Source organism: Zonotrichia albicollis, chromosome 1 (assembly GCF_047830755.1).
Source record: "Zonotrichia albicollis isolate bZonAlb1 chromosome 1, bZonAlb1.hap1, whole genome shotgun sequence".
In the NCBI taxonomy this organism is placed as follows: domain Eukaryota; kingdom Metazoa; phylum Chordata; class Aves; order Passeriformes; family Passerellidae; genus Zonotrichia; species Zonotrichia albicollis.
Window position 1 is genome coordinate 42,863,656 of NC_133819.1, and position 19,181 is coordinate 42,882,836.

The window sequence follows — 19,181 nt, forward strand, 5'->3', positions numbered from 1 at the left end:
TACATTTATCATCATTGCCTGAAGGAGCACGAAGCTTAGTATGTCAGAGAGACCAGGAGGGAAAATAAAAGAAAAATAAGGTCCTATCTTGAGGCTTTTCTTCCTTTCCTATTTCTATCTGAAATTTCACATCTGAAATCAAATTACAAGTGTGTAATTTTGTATATTTACAAATCCTTAAGGCATAAACAGAAAACCAATAGGATTAGAATTTAATATGTTGACATTTAAATTCCAGGCTATATTGCCTTGTGCTAGATGTACAGCCTATTTACATGGTTAGCTCTTTGAGGGAACAAGTTTAATCAGTTTTAACTCATATGTGCTTCAAAACACTGCCAACAAAAAGCAAAATCTACATCACAATTTTCAAGTTTGGGGAAATGCAAGTTAGAAAAATTTGAATTCAAGGAAAAACCTATGGTATTTATGAATAGATACCCTAAAATAAATAATTTAATCAAAATGGCCTCTTCTCTGATACAGAACTAATTGTCTATTTCAGTAGGTTTCTCTTCAGTGTTATTCCTCCATTAATAGTACTGATATACATTTGCTAGATAAAACTAGGATGGTGAAGTTAAATTATATATAATACCCTATGTCTTTTAAGAAAAATTAAGAAACAAGCCCTAAACTTAAACACGGATATTCTTTTTAAATGTATTTTTAAGATCCAGCTAAGTCAGTATTTCTGCATATTTATTTTTGTTTTCAGTAGCACTACAGTTGCTAATAAAGGTGTTGCAAGTAAGATGACTCATCCAAGCAGAAAACAGCAAAAGGGCTGGGAAAAGGAAGAAAAAAGGAGAGGCTCTCAATAAGTGACACAGACCTGTAATGTCACAGGACCATAGCGTGAGAGATTGGAAAACAACAGTATCAGTATCCATATCCCTGCATCCCAATTCCCTCTAAGTAAGAATACAACAAACACCACCATTCCATAGAGACCTTTCCTTCTCTCTTGCTTACAAGTTTGGCAACCTTGCCAGATGACTTCTTTTGAGGCTAATATTTCCTGGGGTACTTACATTCTTCACTCATTTCAATTCTGCATCTTTGTGAATAGTGCTGGGCCAGCAACACGCTGAATACAAACATTTGTATTTAAACATATTTCAAAGAATGCTTGCATGTAACAGCTAACAAACTTTTAGGCTGCCAGGGGACACAGCCATTTAACAGCCCAGAGATAGTGCAAATCCATGATGGAACAATAATGAAAAACAGGAGTCCCTAGAAGTGCATCTTAATAAAGTATTTTACAGCACTTTGAAAAATACAAGGGTATTGGCAAACTGTAGCTCTGACCACTGGCTAAACAATTCTTATAAAAACTTGTTAAATATTTGCCCTTTTAACTTGTTTGTTTAAGCATCGGAGCAAAAGATTTCAAGGACTCTTGTTGTGGTTCTTCCTTTTAGAATAATAAACATTAATTTCTGCTATTTCTTTTAACTCCTGGCAAAAATTATACCCTGAATAGTTTTACCAATGTTAAGTATGCCTTGCCTTATATTTGTTGTAACATGGCAGCCTTTCCCTGCAACTTGCTTAATGGCTAGCCAATCCCTAAAAGAGAATCAACAATGACCAGAATTTAAGAATTAGAATGCTTTTGACAACTACTCCATGACCACATAAATCTGTGTGGATAGGAACAATCTCAACATTGCTGTCAATCCAAGCTCTCTCCAGAGAGCTTAATTCCAGCTCACTTTTCACAAATTAATGGATTTCCCCAACATATTAAATGGTTTAATGTCAAGAAATGACATGATCCAAGCTTACAATGCTTTTAAACATTTCTTGTAAACAAAGCTTTAAAGCAAAACATACAGTCATTAACTATATGTAAAAGGTTGGTTGCCTGCACACCTCTAGAGAAGTCACATGCACCAGCCCAACCCACTAGGAGGAACTTTTGCCCTCCAGCTCCAAATGTGTTCATCATTTGGACTTCATCAAATGAATGTACTCTGACTTCATCAGCTGAACACAATTGTGTGCTTTGTGACTGCAGAGGCCAAGTGGAGGCACAAAGGGAATAACCTGGGCTGAACACATCATCCATTCCCGCCCTTGCACAATATAAAACACATTATTTGCATTAGCTTTCTTATCCCTTTGTTTGCAGCAAAACTAGCCCCACATTTCCAAGAAACATTTCCTCCACTCCCTAGTTCTATGCTGTCACTGGATCTCAGTCTTATCAAGTGCATGAAAAGCAGTTTATTTTGGTACACGGTTTATTATTCTAGCAATGGCATTTGTATTTCCTCCAAACCAGAAGCTATTTCAGTACTGTATTTTATTTCAATAACATTTTTAGCACTTCATTTTTTTACATCTATGGTTATGAAGAAGCTCAGTATCATGTGTCTTTGAAAATGTTATCACTTAAAAACACACAAATGCACAGATATGGCACATTGGGATATAAACCAATCCAACAGCCGAGCTATAGCAAATATGCATTACTCTTCAATTAATTGTAACTGTATTTCAGACCTCAAAAAGCAAGGCAATGCCTCTGCACTTGTCATCTGGTATTTTAATATTAGATATCTAGTATGCAAATGTTAGGACAGCTGAATTAGATATTCAAAGACTGTTTCTTTGATAGCATGCAGCCCATTTCCATATGTGAATTTCATGCTGTTTTCATTCATGTGCTGTTTTAGTAGATCACTTCTCTTCAGCCAGCAACAGCTTTATGGCACTGCTGCATGGGCAAACCAGGTATTTTATTTCTTTATACAGCACTTTAAAAATAGATAAATAGTTTTACAATTATGCTTTATTATTTTGGAATTGTAATTTGTTAATAGATTGCTAGAGGTTTGATAAAAAAACAAGTCATCTTTACTCTGCTTTGTACTCAGGCAACCCACCTACTTGCCATTCATTGAGTAATACTCCCAGTATAAAAATAAAACAAGTATCTATCCAAACTGATCTGACTGCCTCTAACAACTACACCCACATGGCTAAGAGAGTGAAAAAACCCTAAAACTCAAACCAGCTCTAATCTACAACTGAGTATGAAAAAAAAATCACAGCATTGAAAAATCAGAAGGAAAGTTGCGTAGCTAACCCTGTTTTTGGGCACCTCACGCCTGAACTCAGCCACACACCTTTTAGAAAACTTCATCACAATCAGCTCTGAAGATGAACCATCATTATCCAATCTAAGATACTATAGGAGCCCTGAGCCACTCATACACATGCAAAGCATGCCTTCCAATATTCAGAACACAGGTCTGTGATTTTAAACTCATTCTTCCCAAACGACAGACACAAGGAAATGGACAGCAAATTGTCAAGTCTGGCATCTAGGCTACTTCAGTCATCCTTGCTCATGTAGTAAAGACACTGGGAAGAAAGAGAACTGCCTCATAGTGAAAGCAAAGCAGTTAAATGACCACAGAAAACCACCTTTTACTACTGTCATTGTTCTTTACGATCTGGAGATTGTCCACCATTGTCCCTCTGACATTTATTTAATTGACGATGCTCTGATCTATTTGGTAGTGGCCACAGCATTTTCTTAAGGAAAGAAAGATTCTTTTTTCCCAAACTGGAACTTTTATCCATGTTCACACAGAAGAATAAAGGAGTGATACTCTTCATTCTACAGTAAGTAAAACTTCTGATAGCTGCAGGAAATCAAGATTCAAAGTAACATAATTTTTCAGCAGACTATCTAAGATTCTTCATAGCATGACAATATAGTTTGTAAGTTTTCTGAAAGACTATCACCAGATTGGTCTGGATTTCATTATTAAAAAAAAAAATTAAGATTCTCAAAACACTGCTTATGTGTTCAGGCAATCTGCAGAAAGCACCTCTCAGCAGACTTTTGCTGTATATGGAAAACTTCACATCTGTTAGTGCATGCTATGACAGTTTTTATTTTAGCAATACAGAACAACTACATTCAGGTTATTCTCAGTACAACTAAGGAAGAACCCATCCTTCAATTTTGTGTCAAATTCAACACTCAAAGTCAAATGCATCTGTATTTTAATAAGACATGGGATCCTTCCCTTTCTGCACTGAGTCCTATAAGTGCCCTAACTATATTTCAACTCAAGGAATTGTATATATACCTATACTTCAGGGGAAAGAAATTCCAGGAGAGTCATAACTAAGTTTTATTTTTTTACCAGAGAATAACCCTTATGGAATATGCTAGCATTGGTATAAAAAAGCCTGTAATTTACTAGTATTGACAGTATTCCAGATCCTCAAGTAACCTCCCATACCTAAAAACTCCACCTTCAACTTTTAAAACCATAATGAAAACGCAGTATAAATCAGTCTGACGTAAGGACTAATTATGAGAACCCAACTAGGAAGTGTTTTGAAATACCACTAGTTTTAAAAGCCATTTACAGTTAAAATGTTACTAAATAATTGCTTTATATATAAATGACACTTTGTATGGAAAGCCAAACAAATCGTAACAGCTCGCTTCTCCTTGCCATTATTCTTAGGTGAATTTATTATAAGTTACTAGAAGACACGCAAAGTGCATGCCAGATGAGAACTCTGTATTTATAGCACACTAAGTCAGTCAGCAAACAGAACCTACTAAAAATATCCCTGATGGTATGCAGCACACCCACCCTTTGGGGACTGTGCACAGGCTGTGGTGGTCTGATTTTGAGACAGAGCAGACAAGCAAGAAAACACCCAGCTAGGTCAGCTCCTGAAGACAACAGAGGGGTAACAGCCAAATCCCACACAGCACTCCTGTGTGTTCTGTCTGGCAGGCAGTCAGACACCTCGAGCCCTAGGAGATATTCCTGCATGCTTCCTGATCTCCCCAGGTCAGTACCATTCCATTTCCATGCAGAAAATAGAAGCATGTCCTGAGTGAAAGGGAGAACCAGCCTTATTTGTTCTATGGCTTGCCCTCCCATTTTTAAAGCACTGGGGATTTGAAGCCTACCAAACAACAGAGGTCAAAAGCCTCTGGATGCACATGGAGATATCCTCATGAAAGGCACGATGACCATTTACAAGGGAAAGGTGGTCTTGGGAACACAGGCACTTGTTTAGGAAATATCTGTCCAGATATCAGACAGCAAAAAATACCCTCCTAGATGTTTAAGATATGCATTTCTGGTTTTACTCAGGTAGTTGCGGTTTTACACAAATTGTTTTCTTTTGATTGGAAAGACGCATGTTTTTAAAGATGCTCCAAAATAGAAACTCAGAGCACTCAAGGATTTCTCACTTTCTTTTCATGGGTTAAACATCTGCAAGAACAACATGCTCCATTACCACAGTAAATGAATACAATCTGTTGAAATGACCATACACCTCTCCTGAAACTAATTAAGCCATTAATGGGCAGTAGACACGCTGCAGAAAAATCTTGAAAGTAATATAAAATTGGTTGCACGCAAATAGCAAGGAAAACCTACCCCAAAATTTTCACAACTTTATTCAAAACTTAAAAGTTTCCTGCAAGGCTAAGAGAGCAATTCAAGAACGTTTGCATGATAAAGTTTTCCATGAGCAGCTGGCAAGAACAGGGGAGGAGAACTTACCCAAACAGATGCATAGGCAACGTGTTTTAAAAATAGTTTTGAATTTCTAGCAGTGACAAAAGGCTTTCTTTATGAGACAAAGAAATTACTTGGGAGGTTGTTGGAGACTAGCCTGCAATTATATGACAGAACATGAGGAGAGACGCTGTCAGAATATCAGGCTTGCATAGGTGTTCAGAAGACATTAAATAAGAGAAAGGCCTTTGTTTGAACTGGCGCTGCAAAGGTTCAATCAGGTATTATCACTACCTTGATAGCCAAAAGAAATATTTATATATGCCATTACAATTAGACTGTTTCCCCTATTTACATTTCTCCCACAAATGCAGTGCTGCCATTTTTTATTATTTATCTTCTCCTAAACCCTTCTGTTGACCAAGCAGGAAGAGGGGAGCAAAGGAAAAAATAAAAGCACTTCAAAAAAAAGAGCCTTTCAAAGATCCCCTATCACTCATCTCAGCCTCTACTTCACTGCCCCAAGCTACCCATCATCACAGAGACCTGTTTCCAACTGAAGGAAATGAAAGATGACTCCCAGAGACTTCATGAGTGCCATCAGAAGACTCAAACAGTTCTTCTTTTAGCTCACTTTGTCCAAACACTTAGCATTTGAGACTAAGCACTCTCTTGACTGAGCTGGAGCAGGTGGCTGGTGGTGTTGGACTTTTTGCTACTTTTTCTTGTCCTTGACTCAGGAGGGTTTACACCTTTGCTGCCAAACCAGGAGCTGTGTACTGCCCACTGAATGTACACAGGAACAGAGCAGCCCAACTAAACACTGGAACCGTGAGACTGCAAAGGGACTGGATTCTTCAAACTCATCAGTCAGAACAGACCTTCTAAAGCTCATTATCAATAGACTTATCTTTGGACTGTTCTCCTAGCACAATGGATTTTTCAATCTATGTTTTGGTAAAGGGGATGCTAATGTGTTTACAAAATCCCCCATGTCTTCAGAGACTGCAAAAGCGACTGTTCTGTCTCACTTTGGAGTCAACTCAGTGATATAGCTGAACATATCTATTCTTTGCCCCACCAGCCCAACAGTCCTGCTCCAAGGCACACTTCCCAACCTTTCGCCCAATTCAGGGGACAAAGACCTCAGAGTGCCCCTTTAGCTTGCAAAATGGGAGCAGAATTTAGGTCTGAAGCGTTTCAGAGTTTCATAATTTCTCAAAGTAATAGTACTTGTGCCATAGGGGAAGAGAAGTGACCAAAAGACAGCTGAACCTCAAAATTACATCTAAATGTATCATATAACTAAACAGATCTGATGGGAAACAAAACAAGATGTGGCCCTCTAGGCAGTTTGAGAGACATCTAAAAAACTCTTCTGAAAAGTCACATCATTCTTCTACTGTTATCTGCTTCCCACAATCCGACTAGGAATTTAGGTTATAATCTGAGGGTTTCATAAACTTTCATTTTATGGAATGAAGAATTCATTCATTACTTGTACTATTACCACAAACAGATGCTTCTATAATATACCTACAAGGTTCTACCAAAGTTATGTACATTCAGTAGCTAGTGATAAATCCTGCACTGTAAAGCACTTAATAAAGAAGTCTGATCATTATTTGGCTTAAGAAGAACATAACAAATTTCCTTCTCCTAATAGAGTTGAACAGATGCAACCTTTTCTCCAAATCATTATTCCCAATCTTGACATAGGCATGAAGGCTGTTAACAGCTGTATCTGACAACACTATATATTTAAAAATCTATCTGTAAAAACATCATTTAAAATTGTATATGACCATATAGAACACAAACTAAGATTCTGTATAATACTTGAACAATCTCTGCTCAATCATCTTGAAAGAAGAACTGATGTGAAAATTTTAAAAACTCGATAGGTTTGAGTTTCTGCTATCTTCAGCTGAATTTTTATATATTTCTCCCTAAAAGACTCTTAATGACAGAACAAAAGAAAAAACAGTTCAAAGGCATTGTTGTCTTACAACAACATTCCCAAATTTGATCACCAGAAGGATACTTACACTAGGTGTTTCTGCCAAGAATTCTCCCAGTTATGACCACCCAGAAACAGGAACATAAACATGAAGAGAGTTCTAAGGAGCTGTCAACACTTGAAGTGATGGAAGTAACACATCAGCAGTTATCCAAAGCAAAGGCCATCCCAAAAGTCCATTTTTAGCTGAACCAATTGCCTCACTGACAAAAACAAGCTACATTGTAACTACAGTGGTAGCTTTGCTGCAGTGCTGACGAGTATGTAATCTCTAAAAACACAGTGGAAAAACTAATGTGAATCTGGCCCCATGGTCCTCCTCAGGGCCAACTCTTCTACACATAACAGAAGGTAAGAATATTTACTTTGGGGCTGGAGGAGAGGGGAAGTCCCATTCACTGAGGAACAGAGCAGGGAAACTACTGGTCAAAACTCCCGATAAGTGTTATCACCTTAAAGGAAGCTGGAACTTGGCACTGTGTTGCAAGAAAGCTCTTGAATGTCACGCACAGGTTTGGCCTCTCTGGGAGTGCCCTAAGATCTTATGGAATTTGGGTCTCACTCTACTTAACGCCCTAAGCCTACTTCAGGCATGCTCACAGCACAAAGTTAAAGACACACATATATATATGTACTTTTGTGAGACCAAGGCACTGATTATTGAGTGAACTGAACTCCCCCTGAGATGAGACCAAGCTACACAGCAGCATTTACTCCACTGTATGTTGTTCACAAAAGTGCCTTAGCCTGAGGTCGGATGGGAACAGGAGACCTTCACAGCCAGGAAAGGCTGTTACTGCCACAGCTCCTACTAAAGGAACACAGGCAGTCACTGAGCATACTCACCAGTACATTAATGTAACTTTTACATTCTCATTTAAATGGTGTGGTAACAAGCTTAGTATAGATTTAAGCATGTTACATCAGGGGGTTAACATTTATACATTACTTCAGCATGCAAAACAGCTCAGTAAAAGTGACAATAGAGTGTAATTCACTAATGGCAAATTAATTACAGTAATTTAACAAATGCAACACCCACGTGGCACTGACTGACAAAGCCAAGCAGTATTCCTAAAAACATAAATAGGTGGAGATTTGGTTCAACTTACAGAAGGTATTATTGTTCTTCTTGTTTTATTTTAATTTTCACAGAATTGCTATGCTAATCCTCACAATTAATTTTGGCAGCTTTCAGGTTAAAAAGAAATAATTCAGCTAATTTGCAAGTTACAAAACAAGGGAGGGGACTCCAAGCATGCTCAAGATACACAAGATAAATGCCAGATACCACACCTAGACAAGCTTGAGCTAGTTACCATCAGGACAAAAACAATGCTTCAAGTTATTTTTCAGAATGCTGATGCTATTAATGTATGATCTCCAGTTGGGCTACTTTTTCCAACCATGTAGTTATTACAAAGAATCAAGAAAACACAAAAGCATGCAACTAGAAAAAGATGGCAACACTGAGTGAGATGTGGAGTAATGTATCATCAACATCACAAAATATTTAAATTGAAAGACAGAAAAATGCCTAAAGTGAGGCCTTCTTCACAGGTGTTGCAGTATTATGATTAAGCAGTTATTCATCCCAGTAAGACACACTGTCTTTATGTAGTCACAAGACATTTATGAATCTATTTGCTTCTTCACTAAAAATCTTACTGTATCTTGAAACTTGCCAGTTATACTCCTAACATATGGCAGTCCTTATTCATTAGTGAGTAGATGAAGACAGCATACTACCCCTCCTGGCACTCCTCCTGCACTGGTAAAAGCAACAAGCTTTGCATCACTCCAAGGACAAAAATACAGTGTAGTATAGCAATTAAAAAATGAGTACATGCCATAGAAAAGTAAGATCACATTCAGAGTTATTCTGAAGAGACCTTCCTGCATCTGCATACAGATTCCAAGGTTATTACCCTCATCACTTCGTTTACATTTAATTCACTCCCTCTTGGCACCAAAGCAAGTTGCAGGACAGTGTCTAAGCACTGAAGAGGAAAAAAAAGTTTCACCTTTGAACAACAACTGGCTGCACATTCTAATGATTCCCTTGTGCTTAGCACGAACTGTACAATACTACATGACAGTGCAGCCTTTCATCACTATGAGAAACATACGCACCTTCTTCCCCCTCAAGGTACTTTGGTGGTGTAATGAGCATCCTTGTAACAAAGCAATCCTGTCTACCAGCTCAGTACTATGAGAATAGTTATGTTTTCTTTCTTAGAAGAAAATATTATTTTACTATAATAGGGTTTGACAACTTTTTGTTAATGTTCAACTGCTGGGACAAGGCAGTTTTAGATATAGGAAGTAACAGCTATGCTGACTTGAGGTCACCAAGCCAGAAGCAGCAGGCCATGTGACAGAAACCTCGTGTACCCTGCGAGGGTCAGGCTGCACACAGCTCTGCTTCGGCTAAAAGCTGGGTGAATCACAGAAAACGAGAAAGCCGACCTCCAACAAATGGTATTCACAAATGGATTAATAAGAAAAGAAACGCAGAAATTTTACATTAGCCTCTTCTTTTATCCCCTAAAAAAACAGCTTTGGGTATTAAGTTTGTATAGGTACATATATTTATATACATAAATATATATGTGCATATTAAAAATGTCAGTTGAAGAATACATCCAATAAACAAATTTGCTCATTGTTTGACCTATATGAACAGCATTTAGAATGAACAGTACTTAAAGGAGCCAGCAACTCTGAACGCAGCTGGCAACGAACAAGATGATTTCCATCTTCAAGGTAAAAAATACAGGCGGTAAAACCCTCATCCTATACAGCCCAATTAATCTCGGTAGCACAAGACAGACAAAAAAACCTGCAATGTGCTCCACGTACACTGCGCTTCTCCAAGGGCCTCAGCTCCCTGGTTATTTTAGAGTGTAGCCGAGTGCTCCTCCTGCCTCAAGAGCACATGTGCCCATCCTCAAGGCTACAGGGTGCCGGTGCTGCAAGCCCGGACTCCAGCGGCACGGACAGCTAGCCGGCTCCGCTCACCTCTTAGAGGGTGCACCAACAAAGAAACTTACTGTAACTTCTCTTTTTCTGTACCGACTTTCTGAACAGAGAACTTAGAAAGAGGAACAAGCATCAGCCACACATTAATCAGTGCCTAAAGCGGGGTTTGGTCCGATTTTAGAATAAACGGCGGAGACACATGATCCAATTAAATTCTAATTATGTAAGTAGTAGGCAAGAGTATTTACACAGGCACTGATTACAGCTATTAGAGTCTAAAGTCGCCGGCCGGAGAGGCTCCGCTTCCTCCCCGCCGCCGGGCTCGTTTCATTTTTAACCTCCCCGTTCACAGCTCTCCTTACAAACAATAGGAGACACCGGCCGAGAGCCCCGTCTCCAAACCCGGATGCCAGCTTGGAGCGATGATTCACTATCCGTCCCACCTCGGAGCCGGGGAAAGACCCTGCACACCCCATCCCACCGCCCGCAACCCCGGCCCCGCAGTGCCGGGCCAGGCAGCCAAACCCTCCCGCCCCGGCAGTGCCCTTTACCTCCGAACAGGTGCGGCGAGAGGTGCGCGGGCAGCGAGCCGATCACCAGCCGGGGCCCGCCGGAGGAGCCGCCGCCGCCGCCGCCGCCCCCCGCGGGCCGCTCCCGGCCGCCCTCCTCCGGGGTGCTGCTGACCGAGTCCTGCGAGCCGTAGGGGCCGCTGCTGTGGGGGATGTTGAAGGCGGACTGCGCCGCCCGGGCCCCGGAGGCCGTGGCCCCCCCTAAGGACCTGCTCCGGGGTGCCGACCCCGCGGCACTCCCCGCCGCCGCCGCTCCTCCGGCCGCCGCGGCCGCCGCGCCGCCGGGAGCGGCGTGAGGCGCCGCCGCCAGGTGCGAGTAGCGCCCGCCGCCGCCTGCCGAGCGCCCGCCGGTCCCGTTAGCGCCGCCGCTGCTGCTGCTGCTCGAGGAAGGCAGATCCCCGCCCGAGTACGCCCGGGTGCGGCCATTGGCGGCGGTGGGGCTGCTCTGCTTCGCGCCCATGGTCCCGCCGCCGCCTGGCGCTGCCCGGTGCCCTTCGCCGCCGCCGCCTTCCCCGCGGTGCCCGGGGGTGGTGGCAGTCCGGCCCCGGCGGGGGCGATCCGAGGCGCGGGTCGCGCCGGGGAGGGGGGAGAGGGAGCGTCGGGGGAGGGGGTCGGGTCGCTCGGTGGGTCGGTGTGGAGAGGGGAGAGCCGCCCGCCGGGATCCGGCTCAGCTGGCGGCCCCGGCGCGGCCGCTGCTGGCGGGTCTGGGGCGCCACCATGAGCTGCTCGGGACGGTGCTGGCTCCCGCCGCGCGGCCACTCGGTCCCGCCGCCGCTGCTGCTGCTGTGCCCACCGCCGCCGCGACCGCCACCGCCATCCTCCTCCTCCTCCTCGTCCGCCGCCGCTGAGCCCTGTGCGGGGCACCGGCGGCAGCAGCGCCGCCGAGGCCGCTCGCTCACCCGCGGCGCGCCGTGCCCGTGCCGAGGAGGCGGGAGGGGGCGGTCGCCCCGGCGCAGCCGCTCCTCTACCGTGTCGCCATGCTGGGGGCGGCACCAGCGGGCGGGATGGGGAGCGGTTACGGCGGGCGGGGGCCGCCGCCTCGGCTCCCCCCCCGCGCCCAGCGGGAGACCGGCCCCCGGCGGCGGCGGCGGCGGCGCAACGGGCCGGGCCCGGCGGCTCGCCCCGCCTCCCGCGCCGCTCCTCCCGCAAGGTGCGGGACAGCGCCAGGTGAGGCCCGCGTGGCCTCGGGCCGCCCTCGCCTCGGCAGGAGGGACAGTGCCCGCGACGGGGCCGCCAGCGGGATGCAGCACGCACACACACGCGAGGGGAGCTCGCTGTGCCCTCGCCCGCAGCCGCGTCCCGCGGGCCGCCCGGGCAGCAGAGCGGAGCCGGACCGCCGCTGGAGGAAGGCGAGCGGCCCCGAGTCCGCGCTCCGCCCGAGCACCGGCAGGTGAAGGAGAGGAGCGGGCGGGCAGGGCCCGGTGGCGGAGCGGCGGTGCCCTCCTGTGCCCTCCTGCCGCGCCGCCGCCGCTCGGTTCTCCGGCACTGCGGCTCCGGCAAACGCCCGGATGCCCGACCTCGGCGGCTGGGGCGGCTCCCGGCGCCCGGCTGGGCCGCGGCTCGGCGGGACCGCGGGGAAAGAAAGGGCCGCGTGCACCCTTAGGAGCCCTCCCGGGTCGGCCACTTCCGACCCTGACGGCTGGCTGCGAGTCTGTGTCCTCCGAGAACCTGGATGTACCAGGAGACATAGGGACATACCGGGAAGCAGGACTAGAAGGACGAAAATCTCTGACATCTTTGGTTCACAGGTGATACAGGAAAATCCTGTATACCTCAGTCACTCACTCAAAGTCATGGTTTTTTTACACAGGGATTAACTAAGCTCTAAATTTTATCCCAGTGAATAATACCTGTGTGGATAGCAGGCTCAGTTTGATCATAACAAAACATTCAGAGACATAAAACTGTTTTGTACCTTGTTTGATACTGAGTGTCACATACATTGAATTTATATAAACATGATTCCTACAGTTGGTCATCTGAGGAAAACTGCTTGTTTCATGGATTTTTGTCTGCTCTAAAAAAGACTGTGTCACCATGAAGCAGTGCATCAGGACTCTCCATCATAATGTCTCAGTAGGGATTCCATCTACATTCCTTCCTATGTCACAGTGGCGCAGTATCCAAGCTATGTTATAATTAATACTATAAAACTGATCCAAACCTTAATTAAAATACAAAGCATTATGAAGCATTACATTTACACTTGCGGCATCTTTGATGCTCCTTCTCAGATGTGAAAGGCCTCCTGTTCCACCTCCTTTTGCCATGACTCTTACAACTGCATGTGGCATCACATTCTGGCACCGCTGCAGCTCACAGCTGGGTCTGCGAGAAGAGGTGCCATGGTTGGGGGTGGCACAGGAGGGTACTAGCCCTAACTCATCCTTGCAACACCACTTTTCTGGATAGCTGAGACACTCTGTGAATACTCTGAACCCCATTTAGAGAATGCTGGTGTAAACTGTTTGCCCATTTCAGTGAGAGGCAATGATTCCACAGCTGTCTCATGAAGAGTCTTTTGTGTGCTGGGTGCTGGGCAGACAGCTGGGGTCGATAATCTGCCGTCCCAAGCTATGTCATCCCCACTTGTGAATTATAAGCTGCAGTCTCTGCTGGCAGTGGTAGATACTCCAAAGCAGATCAATCATGAGCACTTTCTAGTTCAATTCCCTGCAGAAGGAAAATCGGTGTGGATATGCTGTCTGCTCTGCTATCACTGGTTACTTTTTAAATCCTTGTCCAGCTTCGGCCAAATCTCTCAGAGACATTAACAGCATAGAAAATAAGTGGTTATGTAGAAGACAGAGTTCTAATGTTCCCACAGAAAGGAAAGCTACTGTAGGAATTCCTATCCTGCTAGATTCCAGGAATCTGCTTGGGCAAAGGATGTTGCAAACATGACTCATAATTTCTGCTGCTCACAGAATGCCTGTGGCATGTTGAGCCCTATTGGAGCAGGGTTACAGAGAGCATGCTCAGAGTTTTATGGAGTTTTTAAAATTTCCACTACTGAGTGTTAGTAGAGCTATTCAGCTGCTAGAATAAACAGCACTTTGAAAATAGCACATTGCTACACAGTATCACAGCACTTTCTGTATTTTTTTTACAGTGGATTTAAGAATTGAGCAGGTATTAAATACAGATCATATTTGACTGTGAATAATATTTTATTCAATTTAGGATTAAATTATGAGGCCTGTGGTGGAAAAAAAGCCCTACGAAAAAGACGTCCAGTTACTCAGTCTCACAGTCAGAAAGTTACATTTAACAGCATAGGATATTTCACAGAAAAGAAATCACAACAACAGGACAGCCTGTGTTCCCTTCTCAGAGACCATGATTGCTCCCAGTGCAATGTGATTTTCTTTTTCTCTTTTTTCTTTTTTGGTAGGCTTCAGGGTTTTTTTGCATCTAGGACATATTTGCAGCTCTCTCACTATCAAGTGTGAGACTAAACAGAGCACATCTCTCAAATAACACTTACATCTTTAGGAAAAAAAGCATGCCACAACTTTGAGCCAGTTTTCTCCCCTCAATTCTTCCTGGTCTCTCTGAAAAAATGAATAGAAATTTTTCTAGATATGAAAATTTGCTTTATATAAGCAACAGTACAGTTAGGTTTTCAAGCTAACATTTCTTCTAACTAGCTGTCTAGTCTTGTAGAGGCAAGTATCTGGCGCTGTAACCTACTCCCATTTGTTCACTACTACACTCCAGAAGTAGCTTGCATAAAAACTTTGTTAATTACAAAAGAAAGTCACTAGTGATGAGAGGAAGCATTGCAGAGAGAAAGTAGAATATCCTGCTGCTGACCGTACTTCTATAGATTTCAAGAACTCAGTGGAAAAGCAGATACTTATATAAAAGTTAACTTCTATAGGTCCATATGGGTGAATGCTGCTTTTATTCCTGTAGAAACATATCTGGGGAATCATAGTCATACTTAAATAAGCCCTATTTGTTCCTTGTCCAGGATAGTGGGAAAAAACTGGTTTAGACAGGCAAATATCCTCACTGTTCTTTGTTATAAGCTGCATACCTCCTGCTCAGTTCTGGTTGCACCACTTTGTCTATCAGCACATGAAAATAATGAACTTGATTCTTGACCGGTTTCCTTGAACATACCAGGTGACAGGTGTGCCCTAAGCATACAAAATTAGGTGTAAATTCATAATATTGCACATTTTGGAAAATGTGTACTGATAAATGGAACAGGGGCCTGCATTTTGCTTGACAGTGAGCTATGCAGACAGATAATTTCCCCTCTCCCCTCCTGCCCCCTTCTTTGATGGCTTTTAAAGGGACACTGAAACAAGGATTTAAGCAAGGTTTCATTACTGACAGAAGCATCTGACCCTGAACTAATAAAGCCAGACAGAGTTTCATTCTGCTCAGAGCCAATCAGACACTCTATTATAAAGGAGAAAGATTTGAAAAGTAATGGCATACCCTCATAACATACAGCTTAATTTTATAATAATTAGTATGGGCTGCTAAAACCTTCTAAAAAGGTTTAGCCAACTAGATTTTCTGAGCAGGTACCAGGCTAGAACTGCACATTGTGATTGGTAGAGGTCAGTGCAGTTTTTACATTACTGTGTATTTCATCTGTTTGAAAGAAATAGCTCTGCACACCACTTCTGCACAGATAACTGAAAATAGAGACTTCTGATGTGTTCAGTTGCTCATAGGGAAAGCAAAATAGAGCTGTTTTATATTCCTGAAATAAGACCTGTAAAATGTACATGCCTTACATCTGCAGCTGGAGTAGGCCATCCAGCAGATGAGATGTTTTATGTTCACATCTGTGCACTGAGGGAAATAGGTCCCATATAATCCCTCTCAGTGTGACTACACACAATACATAAAGCTATTGTAGGAATCCCTTTAGATAGATTTTGGTGTCAGTGATGCTCCAGCTGGTGTCTGGTGTTTTAATAGATGCAGGAGACCCCATTATCCAGATTTAGACTTTTACTTGCATTAAATAACTCTTTACACATATTGATGTTAATCATAGGAAGATTTGGGCTCATGCTTGCACTGACACATGAAAAACAGTTCTGCAACATGTTGAGATCAATCTTCATGGAATAAAAAGACCAAGCTGCTTGTCAAACTCAAGGTTTGATTTCTAAAATTGTTTTGCAAATGTGTAGTGATGCTCACAAGGGTAAGGAGGTTCACCCTTGCTTTATAAAAATCCTGTTTAAAGCCTTCTATCTTTTGTTTGAAGTTTATGCTTTTCTGAAGTTTCTATCATACTGGAAACAATATTGTTTTTATTGTGTGCTGTATTTTCTACCCTAGAGTTGCCTGTAGAGAAAACTGATGTGCACAAAGAAGATAACTTAATCTTGAAAATAAACTGACATTTTGGCTGGGCTTATTGATTGACCATTTTGTACAGGAAGAAATACTTGGAAATAACATACTTGACAAAATGGCAATTTGTGCTGTGCACTTCATTACCACATGCTGTAAAGCAGTCCTTTAGGAAATATACTTCAGTCCAAGATTTCTCATAGGAAAGGGTATTCACCCTAATAATTACTATGCTGTCCTACACTCACAGTTGTATTATCATAGCCACTGAATATCTATGTAGGTAACCAGAGGCAATACCAAATGCTATTGATATGAATTTACCTTTTTGGTACGTGATCAGGCCAGTACAGTTACTGCTTCTGCCATAAACTGTATTAGTTTTACTTGTTGATGGGGTTTTTGTTGTTATCAGCTTGGCATTTATCACCTCTCTGTGTAGTTTCCTGATCTTTCATGCAGTTACAGCCCCACCCCCAACCCTCATTTTTTTTACATGCTTAAGAAACAAGAGAAGACAAATAGCTGCTTAGGCTATGGGCATTTCCACACCGGAGGAATCTGCACCATTTCCTCAATGAAGTGACGTGGGTGCATGTTTATGTGGGCAAGGCATGATGCACACATCTGTGGGCATGCCAGTCCGGGGTAGAAAGCTGACATCTAAAGGTGCCATCCAGCTCATTTCTCTGTTTCTGTCACTTCCGAGAGGGGGCGGAGGACAAACTAACCGATGGGAAGCGTGTTTACTCTCTCTTGTTTTCAGATCTCCTGTCAGTACCCAGCAGTGCCAGCTGAGTGTGCATTTGGGTGTTGGGGGAGGAGAACTGATCACCTTAAACTCCCTTTACTTGGGCAGGGGGAAATAATGGTAGTGTTTCGAGGTGTATCCCTGAATTACACTAATTTGTTTTTCAATGCAGGGTGGGACCACAAAATCCTTCTGCACCTAAAGAGGCAGCTGGCTTAACAGAGAGCTTTATCTAGAGCAGTTCATGATGGTTAATAATAAGGAAGACACTTCAAGTCCTGACACAGCGAGAATTACACAGGTAAATCAGTCTTCAGAAGTTGATTGCAGGCAAAGCTCTTTTATAGGATAAATCTTTCATTATTGATACTAATTCTTTGAATGCCAAACATCTAGAGAAAGAGGTAAGTATATGGAAAACAGTATTACAGAAAAATAACAGTGAAAATGTAGGAATGAGAGCAGGTGGTAAAGCCACGTGATATTAGATTTGCCAAGTACAATCTGTATTCTCTCAGGTTCTCTATTATCTACCAAATATTACCTTAACTTCTCAGAGCCCAGAAGAAAAAATGCCTTTGTCCTTATTTTTTGCACAGTATTTGCTAATATTTTATATGAATTATTAATTTATATTCTACAGTCTACTACTTGCAGTCTGCTACTGATAAGCCTAATAATGAGAAACAAAAACACATAGGAATGTTAAGCACAGCTGTCACATGTGGGCAGCCACATGTGGCACATGTGGCAGTCACAGGAGTCACAGGGACAGCAACAACCATAAAGTCCAATAAAAGCTAGGCACCCCAATGCATGTATCAGGATAATGCTTCATTAGCTGATGCTTAGAGAAGAACACAAAGGCGTGTGAGTGGATTTTTGTGAAGGCTGGATCACAGCTACAGCGGTACCGGGTCAGGAGGATGTCAGAGAGCTGGGTGCTCTCTGCCAGAAACTTTTTCTGCCCCGGCTCCTGTGCATCACGCCTGCTGGAAACCAAGCAGGAGGGTGGTGTAAAAGGCTCCATCTGCCGTGTTGGCTCACATCCACTCCACAGAAGTAAAAACCCATGAATGTAAGAGATGAGAAATCAGAATTGTGAACCCACTTCCTCCTCTCTCTGCTTTGCCTTTCCCCAGTTTGTACTTCCCCAGGAGCAAGAGGAGCTGTGTCTTGTTCTAGATTGCTGCTTGCAAAATGAGGAGTCAGGGTTCATCCACCTTCCTCAGCCTTGCCATAACAACATAGGGAATGAGGGACTTAAATTTCTTAAAGAAGCAAAATGTTTTCCGAAGAGTGGTAGAAACCAGTCATTTCATCACTTCAGAAAGCCAACATACACTTCCTGGCTGGTTGTTCTGCCCCAAGCTGGTTTCAGTTCAATATTCAGAAAATGCTAGGCAAATAGTAAATCAAGTGCAAGTTAGAACAGTCTTTGTAACTGCCTGGTGTAGCAAAACACTTCCAGATGATGCAGTATCTTTCTAGGCAGTAGGAAAGCAAAGACTCAAAGGTTCTTGCTTGAGATGAGTACTCTTAGTTGCAGGATTAACCACCCCCATGGACCACCTGTGCAATGCTTTCTTAGCAGGGCCACAAATTATCAAGATAATTCAGAACCATTTCTTTTTCTTTATTATTTTCCAAACAAAGCTTTTCCTCTGGACTCATGGTAATGCCTCTTTAACTCAGTCATGATATGATCACAATTTAGATAGGGTCCTTTTACAGCTATATTAATCCTAGTCAAGGACAGAAAGCAGTTCTACACTTTCCACATGGAGTTTAAACAGCAAAAAAAGACCTGTTTTGTAGAAGGCATATAATGAGGCTGGAAAGGCTTGGATTCATTCTGGATAGCAATTATTCCTCTGTTGTTAAAGAAAACTTACAGAGCAGTCTGGTATTGCAAGTCCACACTGACATCTAGTGCTGAAAAAATTGCACTAGCCAGTGAGGAAACAAAGAAAGAAAAAGGTGTTGAGTTAGGAATGAAAAATCTAAAAATA

General features: G+C 43.0%; 1 protein-coding gene across 1 annotated transcript in view; it reads right to left on the minus strand.

Annotated features, from left to right (window-relative positions):
* Positions 1–11,698, minus strand: part of ZNRF2 (zinc and ring finger 2) — a 58,915-nt gene extending 47,217 nt beyond the window's left edge. The window contains exon 1 of the mRNA XM_005480989.4: positions 11,073–11,698. Within this exon, the coding sequence (XP_005481046.2) occupies positions 11,073–11,550 (478 nt within the window). The 5' untranslated portion in view covers positions 11,551–11,698. The remainder of the gene's footprint in view (positions 1–11,072) is intronic.
* Positions 11,699–19,181: the final 7,483 nt, after the last annotated feature.